General features: G+C 48.4%; 1 protein-coding gene across 5 annotated transcripts in view; it reads left to right on the top strand.

Moving 5' to 3' along the window:
- Zdhhc14 (zinc finger DHHC-type containing 14) overlaps nt 1-17,083 on the top strand; it is a 252,573-nt gene that overhangs the window by 215,719 nt on the left and 19,771 nt on the right. For all 5 annotated transcript variants that reach the window (XM_026787360.1, XM_013352351.2, XM_013352350.2 and 2 more), the window contains 3 exons: nt 1,321-1,369; nt 10,413-10,515; nt 12,240-12,349. In XM_026787360.1, coding sequence (XP_026643161.1) covers nt 1,321-1,369; nt 10,413-10,515; nt 12,240-12,349 — 262 coding nt within the window. The remainder of the gene's footprint in view (nt 1-1,320; nt 1,370-10,412; nt 10,516-12,239; nt 12,350-17,083) is intronic.

The following is a 17,083-nucleotide window of genomic DNA, read 5'->3' as shown; positions in this document are numbered from 1 at the left end:
TTTCATTTACCCTGGTTCCTACACGGTGGGGTCTATTTTAGTCTCCTTTTGTTCTGAGGTTGCTAGGTTGTTTGCTAGTGGCCTGCAACTTGTCATTCACCGACTGCACCCTGCTGGATGTGAGGAGAGGCAAGAAGCTTTAAACACCTGTCTTCCCATATCAGTAATCAATGCAGCCCCTCTTGAGCCGCCCTCCCCACCACCTAGCCATCCTCGTGCCTCCACGGTGAGCAGTAGGCCCACAGGGAGGGAGTTCCTGGAGGAGAAATACGAAGTGGAACAAAGCTCCCTCTTTACCTTCACATAGTGGGACACAGGTTGACAGTCACACAGAAAGACCTAGGACAGTGCCCCTCACTCATCCCAGCCCACAGCTGGTTAATCGGCATCAAGAAGCAACGGTCGCCACACTAGCTTAACAATTCGCATTCTGTGGCCCAGGCTTGTGTCACTTGAAGCACAGTGGCTTCAGTCAGAAGGGCCCAGAATCATCCCCAAGATAGCATTGACAAGACTTCCACCTCAGACGTTGGGCTGAAGAGATTTTTAAGTGATAAAGGGCGCTTGCTGTGCTTCCAAAGGACTCCGGTTGGTTCCTAGCACCCACACTGAGCAACAGTGTATAACTCTAGTTCCAAAGGATCCAACTCCCTCTTCTAACCTCCACAGGCATCCACACATGTATCATACACACACACACACACACACACACACACACACACACACACACACGAATAAAAATAAATCTTTAACATTGGTTTAAAATGTGATGGTAATATATAAAACAGAATTCCTGTCCTCATCAGATGAAGCTGAACTCAAACCCCTCAGTGTTTTCTTGCAGGACACGATCACAGGACAAGGAAACACCTTCACCCAAAAGGGTCAGGGAATGAACCTTAGCTTCGTTTACTCTGTGTTCAAGAAGGAAGACTGGGTAGCCAAGTCCCTAAGACCTCTGCTGCCAAATGTTAACAGCTGTGGGCAAAACAGAAGGGATTATGTAGGATTCTGTTTTCCTGTTAAAATGAGGAAAACAAAAGAGCAATCAAAGCTATAATTTATGGAAAAATATACAGACATACATCTGCTTTCATTGGGAAAAAATGTCCTGCAGATGTTGGTTCTAATTATGAATCTGCCATCTTCTTGAATGGCTTCAGTGAAATCACGATCTCCCGATCAATAAGCTGAGTGTCCTAACACCAAAGATGATCGTTTAATTGATGTCTAGACACCTATTATTCTTATATAGATGAGAACATTGAGCACGGGCAGGCATGAATGTCTGGATACTAAATGTTGGCTTCATTCCCACAGGTTCACAGCAAACGGGATTCCTCAATGCCCTTAAGGACAGTCCAGCAAGATATCCTTTCTGGTGGCTCTGTGGGGACCTTGCTTGTGGATTCAGTATTTCACCAACCCCTACACTCTTACCTCTTTATCACCCTGGCTTTGGCTTTTCTTCTCATAAATCTCCTTATTCATTCTGTAAGGCATCGGGAGCCTCATGATAAATGGCATCTGAACATGGCGTCTCCAGACACTCGTGCAGCCCTGTCTAAACTGAAGAGTTCTTTAGCTAGATAGCTATAGACAGAGTCTCGTTGGCCGCTCCCTGCCCTGGAAGCCAGCTGTGATTGGTGCTCCATCAGGTGAGGCTGAGGAGAAACAGAGCTATGAGCTCACCTAATTTCACTGTGATTGGCAGGTGCTGCTTGCTGGAGGGGGCTGTCTGTTTGGAGCAGGAGGCAGCGGCTGAGGCTCCTGGGCCACTTGAGAGACTTGATGGGGTACCTTGCAGCACTCTCCCGCAAGTGCAGTGACCTATCTATGTCTGTCTCTAGACATAGAACTCTCTTCCACAAACTTGAAAGGTCAACTCAAGCCATTTAGCAGCAGGGACCACTTTCCACCCTATACATACGCCCAAGCAGTGTGTATATCTAAGTACTATGGTATTTTGAATCTTTTTTTTTAAAGATTTTATTTATTTATGATGTCCATGGTGTTTGCTTGCATGTTTGCCCACATGCCAGAAGAAGGCATCAGATCTCAGTATAGATGGTTGTGAGCCACCATGTGGTAGCTGGGAATTGAACTCAGGACCTCTGTCTGGATGAGCAGCCAGTGCTCTTAACCTCTGAGCCATCTCTCCAGCCCGGTATTTTGAATCTTAAAAGAAAAAGGTGTCTGCTCATTAAGTGCTGAATAGGCTTCTGCTGGTTTGCTGTGGCATCAAAATGGACCTGCTGACCAGGCTCCTCAGGACCCTTTCCCCTTCTGGGTAAATTGCATTTGAACTCTTCATTTTTCTCTTGAGTGGTTTTTCAGAGGTGGTAGAAGACACTACCACATATGTAAACATGCTTTCTAAAGTAAAGGCACCCATGCCGTTGAGCCCTGGGCTGTGGACAAATGCGGTATTGGGGATATTTAGATAGATCTGTAAACTGTGTGTGTGCGTGCGTGCGTGCGTGCGTGCGTGCGTGCGTGCGTGCGTGCGTGTGTGTGTGTGTGTGTGTGTGTCTGGTTACCAGGGCATCTTCAGTCACCAGCAGATAACTCATTAGTGAGTTCTGTATGGTGGAAGCAGACTGGAGCCATACAGATAATGAGCAAAGGAGGGGGCGAAGAATAAATTCCACGTGTCCTATCTCCTATTAGTGATCCAGAAAACTGGAGTTAGCAAGAAGAAAGGATGGTTCATGGAATCCAGGGCTCACCTGAGCTACTAAGAACAGGTTCAAGGAGAAATGGCATCCTTTGTTCTACTCCCCAACGCCACCAGGGTGACCAGATCCCCTACAGACATTGCCTCTATGACCGCCCGCTTTGGTGGATCTTAAGTGAAGCTCACCTGTGTCTTTCACAGCATCAGCCCTGCCTTATGGCATTGGTCCTCACCTTTCCTAACGCTGTGACCCTTTAATACAGTTCCTCATGCTGTAGTGACTCCCAACCATAAAATTATTTCCTTGCTACTTCATAACTATAATTTTGCTACTGTTATGAATCACAATGTAAATATGTGGGATGAAGGACATCTGATGTGCGACCCCCAAAGGGGTCATGACCCATAGGATGAGAACTGCTGTCTTACAAACCCCAGTGCTAAGTCTGGACACCAGCACACAGTGGGTGAATCTGACCTGTAATACTGCCTGCGTACAGAGCTTTGACTGATGGCAGCGCTGCCTGTAGTTCCCCCTTTCTAGATCTGCAGGCTTCAGAACAGGGCTCTGTTACAAAATGCTTGGCCAAACAGCTCAGGCTTATTACTAGCTAGCCCTTACTTCTAAATTAACCCATTTCTACTCATCTATGTTTTGCCACATGCCTCCTGGCTTTACCTGTGCTCTAATACACCTTGCTGCTCCAGCGGCTGGCTGGCATCTCCCCTGACTCTGCCCTTCTCTTTCCCTGTACCTGTATTCAGTGTGCCTTTCCTGCCTAGCTATATTCTGCCTTGCTATAGGCCAAAACAGATTTTATTATCAGCCAATGAGAGCAGCATATATTCACGGTCTACAGAAGGATTATCCCACAGCAATTCAAAAGGGCCTGGTCTGAGGTGACAAGTCAACACACGACACATGCCTACTGTTCTCTTCCTCTGTGAACATCTGCAGATCTGGGTGCTCAAGGCCATAGACTGTGCTCTGGTAGGGCAAGGCACAGCATGGTGGGAAAAGCATCGCAGTGGGATTCATGGCCTGAGGACGGTGAGAACAAGGAGGGAAACAGTGGTGATTCTGAGGCGGTGTTTTTACATTTCCCGTCTCTGTGACAAAGTAGCTCCTCCTGGTGAAGTTCACTGAGAAAGCAGTTTGTGATCGAGTCTCACCTTGGCTGAACAGGAAACAAAACCAGGACCAGAAGCAGAGCCCTGTCCTTCAAGCCTGTCCCCAGTGGCCTATGCCTTCCATTTAAGCCTCAGGTTCCCCAAGTTCTCAAACCTCCCCAAAGAGTGTCACCAACTGGAAATCAAGCTGTAAGGGACATTTCACATTCAAAGCACAGGAGAAGATTGTGCCAGAGTGCTGTGGACACAGAGGGTTGCAGGAGACAAGGGAGATACTAACATTGGGTAGATTGAAGAGAAATGGTGAGTTCTGGGTTGTTTATAAAGAGAATCTCAGATATTGATTTCTCTATCTATCTATCTATCTATCATCTATCTATCTCTTTACACACACACACACACACACACACACACACACATGCCACCCCACTGTAACTTCAGGGTCCTCTTTTGTTACCTGCAGGTCCAACAGAAGGAGGGAAACCTGTAGAAACTCACAGAAAATACCACCGGTCAGGCCTACCAGGGAACCACGTGGTAACACTCCTCCCAGACTCCCATTGTGCACAAAGGCAGAAAGCCTCAGGAGCAAGTGCAGGGAGAGCAGGATGCCCTGGGAATCCTTGAGGAAGCCCCCAGAGAGGGGAGCCTGTCATTCACAGTCATGTCAATGTAACATGGCATTAATGTTCCATTAAAGGGATTACAGTCCGTTTTAATCATGGCTTATTATTCAGCGCTCCCAAAATGAAAAGGATTTCCTGTGGTTGGTAAAGCAAATGGCAATTGATTCGGCTTTCCCCTAGAAAGCCTCTTTGTCTCCAATTTGCATTCATTGCGATGCTTACCCACCTGGGAGGCACCCACAGACTAATGGGCATTGGTCTATTTTAATAGAATTTACTAGAAGGCTGTCAGAAAGGGGGGCACCATGTGGCAGAGTGGGAAAATACTGAAGGCAGCATAGGCTTTTGATAGCCCATCCATGCTGCTAGGAATTGATGTCCAAAAGACTACAAGAAAATAGAGACAGATATCCTAGTGCTGCCTATGGCTGCCCCTGTGCCAGGAAGTCCAGTGACATCCCTGGTGGCACCTAAGCAAGAACCACATTCTCCCCACCACCCCTGCCCAGCCAACGGAGCAAACGGGGCCTGAAGCTTAAGACCCCAGTTACGTTGCATGACATCACAATGTTGAGTTGATAAATGATGAAGTTCTAAAATAATTCCAAAAGAAATATGACAGGAAGAAAGTGAGGGTTTCCCTGGCCCTCCCTTGTATGGGACTCCTTGTCAGTTTTCATATGTCCGTCCAGAAAGTCTTCATGACATTGGAACACACTCTTGTGTGTGGCTAAAGGGTTGCTTGTGTCTTACAAGGACACTGCGCTTTGCGTTGTTCCTTGATTTTGTTCCGAAACATTGCCTGGAGATAAATAAATCTCCCTCATTCTCTTCTAACTACTTTCTAACCCCAGAGTCTGTATAGCCAGGTGTTCTGTGGCTGAGCATTTGCACTTCTTCCTTTATCTTCCGTTCCAGTGGTGAGGTTGTAGAGCCCAGTGCAGGGGCACATACCTATAATCCCAATAGTCGGGAAGTTGAGGTTAAGGATGCTCGATGACCGTAGCAGGCTGCATACAGAGGAGGGAGGAGGAGACTGGAACTGGTGTCCAGTGGGGAAATTGACAGTAACATGGTTTTTACCCAAAGGGTCCACAAAAGCATCTCGGGAATGCCTCAGAATCAAGCATCTGTTCCCCTACTACTAACTGTGAATTTTACCCCATCCTTGTGCTGTGAGCCATGTCCGGACACGTCCTATCCCATTACAGTCCCTTGCTCTGATGACTAGAAACGCCTCCCCATGCCCTCAGCCCATGGTGGTCTCCCATTGTTCTTGTGCACCTTGTCACCTAAATGACCTTTAGAGCCTATCTGTCAGAGTCTGTTTCTTTCTTTCTTTTTTTTTTTTTTTTGGGGGGTTTTTCGAGACAGGGTTTCTCTGTAGCTTTGGAGCCTGTCCTGGAACTAGCTCTTGTAGACCAGGCTGGCCTACGAACTCACAAAGATCCGCTTGCCTCTGCCTCCTGAGTGCTGGGATTAAAGGCGTGCGCCACCACTGCCCAGCCCTCAGAGTCTGTTTCTTAAAGGCTCTAGTTGGGAGTTTGGTTGAGCTCCTGGTCACTTCCGCTGTGAATCTGGAACCTCTACACGCAGGTGAAAAAGGTTTGAGATCAGGGCTGTGGTCAGATGAACCTGTGACAGAGAACTGTCACTTCCCCTTCTTACGGGGTCAGTCATTCATGCAAACTGCCACCGTCATGGGGGGGGAGGGCAGGTGACAGCACAGCCGTGCTGTTCTGCCTCTAGTAGAGCTATCCATCTGATGGGTGATGAAGAAGCCATTCCTGCCAGGTGCACGTGCTTCAGGATAGTCTGCCAGGCAGATACAGCCGCGGGCCACCTCCACGGTCTCTTGCATCTAAAATGGTAGACACCCCTGCACAGTCTCTCCAGTGAAAACTATGGGGTTCATACTTGAAGCCCCACCAAGAGGTGGCCCAGGGCCTTGGAAATGACAGAAAAGACAGGCCCCATGCAGAGCCCCTAAATGTGATCCCTTCCTGGCCCTTCAGAAAACCTGGTTAGTAAGGAAACCCAGAAACACACATTCACACTCAACCACAAAATAACATCCAGGTCCATCTCAGACTCATCATCATGAGCACGGAGCCTGCGAACCTTGTGCTACTGCCTCCTCTTGGGGTCTTAGGAAGGAATATGTGTTTCCCAGAAGTCCACGGACGCGGCGTGGCTTGTTATCTGAGCCCTTAAAAGTGATTTGGTCTTTGGGCTTCTGCTTCCTGCCTGGAATAAAGGGATTAGAAAAAGCCAGGGCAGCTTGACTCAGGGATAACTCCAGGCTTCTGTGTCTCCATGGTGCAGAGCACTTCGGGGGAGTTTTCTTGTAAATTACTGAGATTATAAGAAAAATCGTTTTTCTGGGCCTCTTTGTGAGGAAAGATCAGATGCTGAAGACAGAGCTCGATGGTCTCCCACTGTTTATGATTATCCCCGGCCTGAAGCATCCTTAGCCACTTTCCCTGGCTCTCACCCAAGTTTCTGTATTACTTCTCCCCTCATTCATCTCCCCCCTTCCCTCCACCCTCACCCCTCCTCCTCTGCAAGCAGAGCCTGGTCCCTGGAACATGGAGCTGGTGCCCACCCAGCCTACTCTCTGAGTTCACGGGGAGGGCTCTGCAGGGCATCTGTAGGCCAGCACTTTGAACATCACACTTAGTGCAGACTCTTAGAGTTTAAGGGAATCCACAGCTAGCCTCTGGCCCAAAAGGAGCTGCCTGTTTTATTGGCCGCTGGGTTAGACAGACAGAGGCTGGCAGTGGAAATGATTCTCACCCGAAGCCATCCCTGATTCAGTCAGCAAACATCCAACATCTTATTAAATTGACTCTCAGTGGAATTTGTTTCTTCTCATTTTTATTTTTAAAAAATGAGCCAAGATGTTTTGCAACTTTGAAGAGAATAGCACTTCCTGATCTTGTTACTGGACATATATTTTGACCATCAAGCTGCTGGGCTAGTTGTTGGAATGCCTGTACCTGAACCTGAGCTCAGGTATGAGGAGAGGTTTTCCTTCGGTTTCCACAGATGCCCGGACTCTTACAAACAGGGTCCTTATCTCCCTGAACTGGAATGAGGTCAGCCAAGGACCACTGACCTTCAGCGAGAATTGGGAAAAGAAGCAGCTGAAGATTCTTGTACTGGCTGGACATTCAACCCTCAGCTGTGCTATCATTGTTCTTAGGGTCTCTTGTAACCAAGGCTGGCCTCCCACCCTGTAACCAAGGATTACCTTGAACTTCTGATCCCCCTGCATCCACCTCTGGATGTACAGAACTGTCATAGGCATGTACCACCATGCCTGGTTTTCTGTAATTCTAGAGATTGAATGAAGGGCATTGTGCAGGCTAGGCAAGCACTCTACCGCCGAGCTACTCCCCCAGCTCGGCTCTGTTTCTCTAGCAAATTTCTTCCTTGCTTCCAGCCTTGGTATCCTCATTTGTTAAATGGGTGTGGTATTTGTCAGTGAACTACGCTCAGGACTGAGTCAGTTCCTGTCTCCAGTGATGCAGCCATTGTTCCACAAAAGCTTGCCTGTACCTCAAGATACATAGTCTTAGGCAGCATTATCAGCTGCGTGGGAGAGCCAAAGTACCTCGCTTTGTCCCTTGGCAACATGTCATTTTGTGACAGCTCAAAGCTCACAGAAGCACTGTGTTCTATCAACCAGTGAAGAAATGGCTTCTGACGCATGAAAGAGAGTCATATAAAAGTTACATTTTTCTAGACTAGGGAGATGGCAAAATGCTCACCATGGTAGCTTGAGAACCTGAGTTCAATCCCAGAATCCATGCATAGAGGCTGGCACAGTGGTGTGTACTCGTAATCCTGGTACGGTGGAGACAGAGACAGGCAGATTCCTAAGGCTCGATGAGCACCCAGCCTAGCCTGCTTAGCAAGCTTCAGGCCTGTGAGAAACCCTGACTCAAAAGAAATTTTAGAGGTGAATGGCACAGAATAACTCCCAAAGTTGGACTCTGACTTCTAAAGGCACATAGGTGTACACATAGAAACACACACATACACAGAAACGCAGAGAAATACACGTGCATACACACAGAGAGAGAAACTATGCACACAAACACACATAAGCACATACACACACTACCACCATTTTTGTCGTTTCTATAAACGCCTTCAATTCCTTGCCCACCAATCACACTGCCTCCTAATGGAAGCAGTTAGTAATGCAGGTCACACTGCAAATGGGGTCCCCAGGCACCCACAGCCCATTCACCTGCTTCAACTCTGTCCTACTTTCATGTGGCAGTTTTTGTGGTTCATGTTTGAGCCTTCCTTCCATGTTGATTTCCTCATCATTCTGCTGGTGATGGACAGGTGTCTCTGAGATTGATGCTGGGCTCCCATCTTTATTCTCTTTTCTTCCCCAGGCCGCATCTTTCCCCTAGCTACAGTGTCACTTCATCTCAAAGTCTCTGATCTTGTCCCTTAGCTGCATAGAGCTCTAACTAGTGCCACTGCCTCTGGCTCAGGCTCCTTCCCCCGACTTAGCCTCCTCTCTGGTCCCCTAATCTTGCTTTCCTGAACTCCACCTCTGCTTTGTAGCCAGGGTGGGACATGAAGTTTTCCTGAGTCATCTCCTAGCCCTGATAGGTAGGAAAAGAAATGCCATGTGGATGCCCTGGCCACTGGGATACATGAGCCATTGTTCCACACACACACATAAAGCTCCACCACAGCCGTTTCCTGGAGGAAGCAGAGGGCTTCTGTGGCCCTGGCGAGGACTTTCTTCCTTCTGTTTCTCTTGTCCTTTAGACCCTCCCCCCAACACCTGTTTCTCTAAAAGTGGATGTTGTGACTTCCTATGTTAGTGACTGTCTGTTTTCCTTTTCCCATTTGATGTGAGACTCGTGTCCCAAACAACGGCATCCGTCATCACACAAAGGCACCGGGTAATATATTCAGCTCTGTCCTCGGAGGCGAATTATTTTCAACCTGGAGACATCAATGGTGACACAGCACAGCCTGATCTATGTCCCTCCATCCGTGATTGCATAAGGAAAGCACAAGGTTTCTTTACTTTCCCCAGTCCGTAATTCATTGCTAGGAGGAAGCAAGATGTATATTTAAACCCCAGATCTGCCTCAAAATGAATTGGTTTTTCCTGAGAAACATCTGTATCTTGTAAATAGACTCTTATAAACATCTGTGGGATGGGAAAATTCTCTCATCCTTTCAAATCGCTGCATTCTTAGTTGACCAATGCCAGCTGGTGATGAAGGCCATACTGTTCCTTCCTTGAAGGTGACACATCATGTTGAGTGCCTGGCTTTCGCACACTGTCCTTTCCCAGCCCCTAGCACAGTGTCCTGGGCCAGGGATTAGCTGTGGAGCTGGGCAGGGGTCTCTAAGAAGGAGCGCCCCAGCCCAATTCCACACTTAAGACTCACCCCCCAGTTCATAGGCGTTGGCGCTTCTGACCTGCTTCATAAGTGGCACGAGACCAGACCGCCCACAGAAGCAGGAGCTTCTAAATCTCAGAAGCCATCCTATGTGTTGGTGGGTGGGTGAGGTGCTTACTGGAAAGAAAGTCCTCAGCATTTAGAAGCTAAAGCCAGAGGGACAGTTAATATTTAGTCCTTTCATTGAAGGTCTGACCTACTGTTAGCTTCCATCCATCCTAGGTTGCAAGTCAGAGATGGTGAAGGTCAAAGGGGAAATTGCCCACTCTGAAGAGGGGAGTGATCCCCAGAGAGTGAGCAGCCATTCCAGAACTGTGACTGCCCCTCTGACTGGGGGAGGAGGTGGCAGAAGGTCTGAGGATGGCCACTGGCCTGAAGGAGCGAGGCTCTGGTTAGAGACTGGGACAGGACAGGAGACCAGGCCTGAGCCCAGAACCCACCTGTGGGGTTTCAGCCCCTTCACCTCCTGCCACACCGCCTGTCTGGGAGACACGGGAATCCTTCTCCTTCTGTTGGTGTCCTTGACTCGCCCACTGTGCTGGAGGCTGTGGTGTGCTTCTTCTCCGTCTGGTCCATCGTTGGCCTCTCGGGCTTCCACACGTACTTGATCAGCTCCAACCAGACAACAAATGAAGACGTAAGTTCCTGACCGTAGCACATGGGTGTCTGCATGGTGTCTGCATGGTATCTGCATGGTATCTGCATGGTGTCTGCGTGGTATCTGCATGGTATCTGCGTGGTGTCTGCGTGGTGTCTGCATGGTGTCTGCGTGGTGTCTGCGTGGTATCTGCATGGTGTCTGTGTGGTGTCTGCGTGATGTCTGTGTGGTGTCTGCGTGGTGTCTGTATGGTGTCTGCGTGGTGTCTGCGTGGTGTCTGTGTGGTGTCTGCATGGTGTCTGCATGGTATCTTCATGGTATCTGCATGGTATCTACATGGTATCTGCATGCCTCGGAGGAGGTAGGGGAAGGGAGAGATCAGGGTCACCTTTTCCCCTACGTCCCATCCAGCTGTGAGAACCTTGGGGACAGAGGAGGACGTGGAAGCCCTGTCAGGGTCCTACATGAATGTGTGCGGTATCCCTGCATCCTCCTACATTCTACCATGATGCCAGTCCTGGCCTAAGACAAGCCAAGTGACACCCAGTTCTGACCTGAAGAAGCCTCTTCAAATCCTCTTCAACCATTTTGGAGGCAGCTTGTCACGCTTCCCCAACCAAAGACACACCATGGCAGGCTGGCATCTTGGGGTCCAATGGCTTCTGGAGGAAATTGTCCTGACCCAACGTTGAACTTTGAGTCCTGGAGTGTCTTCCTACGCATAATGCAGGGGAGGAGGGGGATGGGAAACATGTTGGAAACCCCTCCCAGCAAGTATCGTTCGCACCTGCTCTTCACACCAAAATTTCGTCTGTCTATGCATGTTAAATGTTTCCGAGCAGATCCAATTTCCTTAAACGAAAGCTGAGGAAAATAAATGATAAATAAATGAGATAAGGAACTGCTAAAACAGCGCATTCAACTTGGTAACTATGACTCCTGGAATCTGCAAGACAGACAGTTTTAACAAGAGGCTGCATTCCCAATCTCAAGTGGCAGTTAAGGAACCCGAGTTAATTTGTTTCGGTTAGCATTCACTTAATTACAACTTAGGGATAAGAAGGCCGGGCTCAATGGATAAGAGCCTTTGCTCTGCAATCACGAGGGCCTGAATCTGATACCCCAGTACCCACACAGCCACACACGCCTGTAAACCCAGCACTGGGGCAGGGGTGGGGAAAACACAGAGACAAGCAGTACCTGTGAGCTCACAGGCCAGCCCACCTAGCTGAAGCCATAGGCTTCAGGTTCAGTAAGAGCCTCTGTCGAAGGCAACAGCATCACTGGAGAGCATCAGGGAAACACAGCAGGCGTCTCATCTTGGCTTCCGCATGTAATAGCACATATGCCACACACACCTATAACACACAACACACAATAAACAAATAAATAAGACAGGGCGCAAGATATGAATATGAAAGCCAGAGTCTCCACCGGTTTCTATTAGAACTTTTTTAGTGCAGTATAATCTTAAAGGAACGTTTTTTCCCCAGAGATTGCTACTTTCTCCCTAACCTAAGCTACTGTCTGAGGATATTTCTAAGTTTTTTATAAATGCTTATTTTCCACAGGAAAAAAAAAAGTGCCTCTGTTTCTCCCAGTAAAGACTTTTTGCTATGCTAGCGGTGCCACCAGCGTCGGGCATGTGCTGGGCAGATGTTCTCCCACTGAGCTATAGCCCTTATTTGCATCTCTCAAAGGCATCCCTGGGTCCAGTTGGCCAAATCCTAGACATTGTGTTACTGATGCTCCTTCTCTTTCAGATCAAAGGCTCTTGGTCCAATAAAAGAGGTAAAGAAAACTACAACCCCTACAGCTATGGGAACATCTTCACAAACTGCTGTGTCGCCCTGTGCGGGCCCATCTCCCCCAGGTAAGAGTCAGAGAGCAGTGCACTCAGTACAGGTCTGGGGAAAGCTGCCTGGCCCCACCTGCTGGAGCTGGCCATACCCACCGATGACCCCAGTTCCACTGTCTTCGGTGTGCTGCTTAGACACACCCAGTGACACAGAAGCCTGGCTTCGTTTGGTCATACTTCACTTCTTTTTGGTTGTGAACTGATTTGTGTCCTATTGGGAAGACATTTTCTATATTTCAGACTAGGAACCAGAAGCATGTGACCTTGCTCATTACTGGCTGCCACTGAGCTTCTGGGATGACCTGGGACCAGTGATTAGCACAATTAAGGAGCCAGAGCTGTATGTAAGAAGCAACTAGAAGCTCTATAAGGATAAATGCTAGAAACCATATAGGGATAAGGGCTAAAACTGAGGGGCAGGCAGGGTGCTCACCTAGTCCCAAGGGAGAGCTTGAGAAAAAGAATAGACGGTGTTGTCAGGGTGAGTGTGTGTGTGTGTGTGTGCGCATGTGTGCACATTTCCCTCCTATGTGCTTTGTATGTATCAGCTTTGAAACACGCATTCCATGCCTATGAGGTGGATACCATTGTCTTCTGTTTTATCATAAGTAAACTGAGGCACAGAATCTAAACAACATTGCCCAAGACTGCACAGCCGGCAAATGCTGGCCAATCAGACCATCTGACCTTGGAACCAGTGTGTGCCTTCACGAGTCAGAATTGTACAAGTTCAAAATACAGCCAATATTTGGTTGTTTGTGAGTGACACAAGAGTAGAATACTTCTTAAGAAGCCCAACTTTCATCTACTGAAGCACGGTCAGAGCGAGAAATTGGGGTTCAGCCTGCAGGTCAGAAAAGAAAAACAACCAGCCACTGGTTCTTACCTCTACCTCAGTCCGAAATGGCGATCCTTCCTCCAGGAATTTCAGAATGAGACTGTGTGAGAGCTGCCTCCTCCCGTTTTATATTCCTCTCTAGGGCTGGAATTAAAGGCGTGTACCACCCGGTTTCTATGCTAAACCAGTGTGGCTGCTGAGATCAAAGGTGTGTGTCAGCACTGCCTGGTCTGTACGGCTGACCAGTGGGGCTGTTTTACGCTCTGATCTTCATGCAAGTTTTATTTATTAAAACAAATGAAATGCCACTACAATCTACAAACATCCATGGCAGGTATCTGACTGAGCTTCTAATTGACTCATGCTTCCTCTGCCTGGTCTCAAAAGTGTAAACGAGGAGAAGCACCAAGGTGGCTGGATAGCCCCCAAGGCATTTCCCTTTGTACGAGTAGATCTCACAGGCTTGAGCTTATGAGGCCAACTCTCCTGCCTCTGCCAGTCTCAGCAGACCCTCACTAGAGAGTGAGTGTAACTGGAGGGAAGGGTGGACAGCCCTGACACATGACCAAGGCCATTCAACCAACCACAGAGTCAGACAGCTGTGTTCACAGCATGGGGGGTGGGGAGCACTGGATGACTAGAAATGGGTCCTCTCCCAGCTCTGGCCCAGAACGTTAGGCGTGCAGTAAGTCTCTCTCCTCCTGAATTAGGGGACTCTGGGGAACCCCATCTACTCTTTTTTGTTTTATTTTGTTTTGTTTTTCAAGATAGTGTTTCTTTGTGTAACAGGCCTGGTTGTCCTGGAACTCGCTTTGTAGTCCAGGCTGTTCTCAAACTCAGATATCCACGTGTATCTGCCTCCCCAGGGCTGGGATTAAAGATAAGCACCGCCGCCGCCCAGTCCCCCATTTACTCTTCGGAGACTTCTCTTAAGGAGCAAACAGACAAAGCAAGAAAAGCCCAGGATTACCTGGAGATGAGGATCAGGCCTTTCTCATAGGCACCAGCCCCTCAGGAAGAGCTTCAGATCCCCCTGGACTGCCTTCTCGGGATCCTTTGGTCAGGAAATGTAGGGCCCGGGTCTACCCTTGTTCCTGGGGTGCATCTTGAGGACAGTTTCTGGTCAGCTAACTAAAGCATTCTGTTTGTTCCTGTGCTCCCTCTGCCCTGCCTGGTGATTAGCTGTAGGGCATTGACTTCATCTTTGGCATGGTAATTTCCCACCTGCCTGGGTGGAAATCCTTATGCAGCAGCTAGGTATATAAGGATTTCCCCAAGGTTGAATAAATGGCATTCGGCTGATCTCCTTTCGAATGACCCATGTCTCTTTGTGTGTTCTTTCAATCTCCAGGCCCTTGCCCAACTCGCGTATGTACCGAGGGTGTAACACAGAATTGGGTGTTACAAGGAAAAACCTTGGTGAGCCATGAATCACTCACCACCTTAGATTGTCTTTCTGCCAGTGTGGTGTTGAGTCCTAGGGTAGGCCATAGAGAGGGCTTGGAGGAATGTAGGAGCAAAGACCCAAACTGTGGTTCCCTCAGCCGGAATCCATGCTAGAGTCCAGAAAAGGCACTGAAACTCCCTGCATCCCTTCCACATCTCGTCCTAATCCTGGTCCTGGATTTGCATGTCGCTCTGTGCATATATTCATAGATCCAAACTTGTAATGACCAAGATGACCTCCCTGACAAATGGATTGACTTGGTGTTTGTACTGGTTGGTTTTATGTCAGCTTGACACAAGCTAGAGTCATTAGAGAGGAAGGGACCTCAAATTCCTCCACGAGGTCTGGCTGTAGGCAAACCTGCAGGACATTTTCTTAATTGGTGATTGGTGCGGGAGGGTCCAGACCATTTTGTGTGGTGTCAACCCTGGCCAAATGGTCCTGGGTTCTCTAAGAAAGCAGGCTGAGTAAGCCACGGGGAGCAAGGCAGTAAGCAGCACCCCTCCATGGTCTCTGCAGCAGCTCCTACCTCTGGGTTCCTGCCCTGCTTGAGTTCCTGTCCTGTCTTCTTTTGACGATGAACAGTGATGTGGAAGTGTGAACCAAACCCTTCCTTCTACAAGCTTCTTTGGTCATTGTGTTGATTACAGCAATAGCAGCCCTAAGACAACTGGGTTCTGGGGATCTATTGCTGTGGTCTAACCTGGCCATGTTGTTTGGGGGAAGATTGTGAAAGGGCTTTGGAAATTTATGCAAGAAAAGCCATTGAGCTCACCGCTTGACGAGCTCTTCTGTAGGAGCCTGGAAGATAAGAATGCTGAGAGGCTGATGCAGACAAAGAGGCCGGGCGTCTGAAGTTTCGGGAGGAAGGTTAAAGACTCTTCAGGGCCATGTGTTATTTTGAATTAAGGTCCTGTGGTTCTGGGTAGCTGGGGCTGAGGAGTCAGCTGTGGTGAGCAAGATCGAAGGGCTGGGACACTTGATGCTGGTCAGCCAGAGAGGAGAAGTTAGTAGTGATTAAGAAGAGAACAGCGTAACTGAGGTGAAATCTTCTTGGAAGTGTTTCAATGCACAAAAGCTGTGCTCCAGAGATGGCCAAGGTTGTACCTTGCATGGCAGCCAAACTTGGTATCTCAGAGTCACCCAGGCCGTACTGATTTTGAAGGCATAAAAGGAGTCAAGGAGAGCAGATGAGGCTTGGCACCGTGAGAGGCCAGGAGAGGTCATTGGTTAAAGTACAGCCTCAGGGGCAGTAGAAGGCCCAGGATTGAAAGGGTCTTGCAGAGAAGCTGAAGCTTGGCACCATGAGGAGAACCTATGGCAGGCTGTTGGTGAAAGTGCAGCCCAGTTGCAGCAGAGAACCCAGCATTTGGAAGATGCCGGTACCACAGGAGGACCAAGAACAGCAGCAGTGGTGGAGTGGAGCCTGGAAGACAAACGGAGTATGCCGCAGGGGACAGAGCTGTGAAGTGGCCCGAGCCCCTTGGAGGAGCCCAGAAAGACCACGAGTGAATCCCAGACTCTAGACATTGAATTATTTATACTGGTGGAGTTTGGTTTTGCTCTGTTCACATTGTGACTTGCCCTGGGTCTTCCCTCTTGAAGTGAGAAGGTATTTAATTTTTGATTTTTACAGAAGCCCACAGCTGAAAGATTTTGAACTTTCACAATAGATTTTAAATTTTTAAGGAGATTAGATATTTTAGAGACTGAAATTTTAATGTGTTTGAATTTGTAAGGAATGTGGAACGTTTTAAAGTTATATCTTATATCGTGATGTTAATATTAATGTGCCATCTTGGGGAGTTTGTGTCGGATGAGTATGTAGACCTGGTCAGCCTTACAGACCAGGCAGTGGTGACACACACCTTTAATCCCAGTAGCCACACTAGTTGCCATAGAAACTGGGCTGTGCATGCCTTTAATCCCAGTGGTGCACGCCTTTAATCCTAGCCCTAAAGTGGACTGTAAAATGTTTGGAGACAGCTCTCAGGCACAGTCTCAGTCTGAGATTCCTGGAGACAGAATTGCCATTTTGGACTGAGGTAGAGGTAAGAGCCAGTGGCTGGCTGTTTTGCTTTTCTGACCTTCAGTTGTACCCCAATTTCTCTTTCTGGGTTTTCACTAATAGTACTCCACCTGGTTAGAGGTTAGCTTCAATTTCTGAGGTTGGTATACTGAGCTGTGTTTCATTTTACTTGTGGGGACCAAGGATGCTAGGCTGAAGTGACCTCTACCCTTTTACACCCCACTCCATTGAATCAACTTGACAGAGTCTGAGGAATCCATAGGGAAAGGCTGGGTGTTAATGGGCACCCCAGGGTTGGCCCCAGGCCAATGAAGGTGATAATGTTCATCTCTTCCCTTCCCTCCTGCCTTTTCTGGCCTTTTCTTCCCTCAGCTCTGTGTCCTCACATAGCAGGGCCTTTTCTGTCAGGCCAGCCAGGTCAGCAGTGCCCTCCAC

This window comes from Microtus ochrogaster, linkage group LG9 (genome assembly GCF_000317375.1).
Source record: "Microtus ochrogaster isolate Prairie Vole_2 linkage group LG9, MicOch1.0, whole genome shotgun sequence".
NCBI lineage: Eukaryota > Metazoa > Chordata > Mammalia > Rodentia > Cricetidae > Microtus > Microtus ochrogaster.
This window is presented reverse-complemented; position numbering and strand designations above follow the sequence as displayed.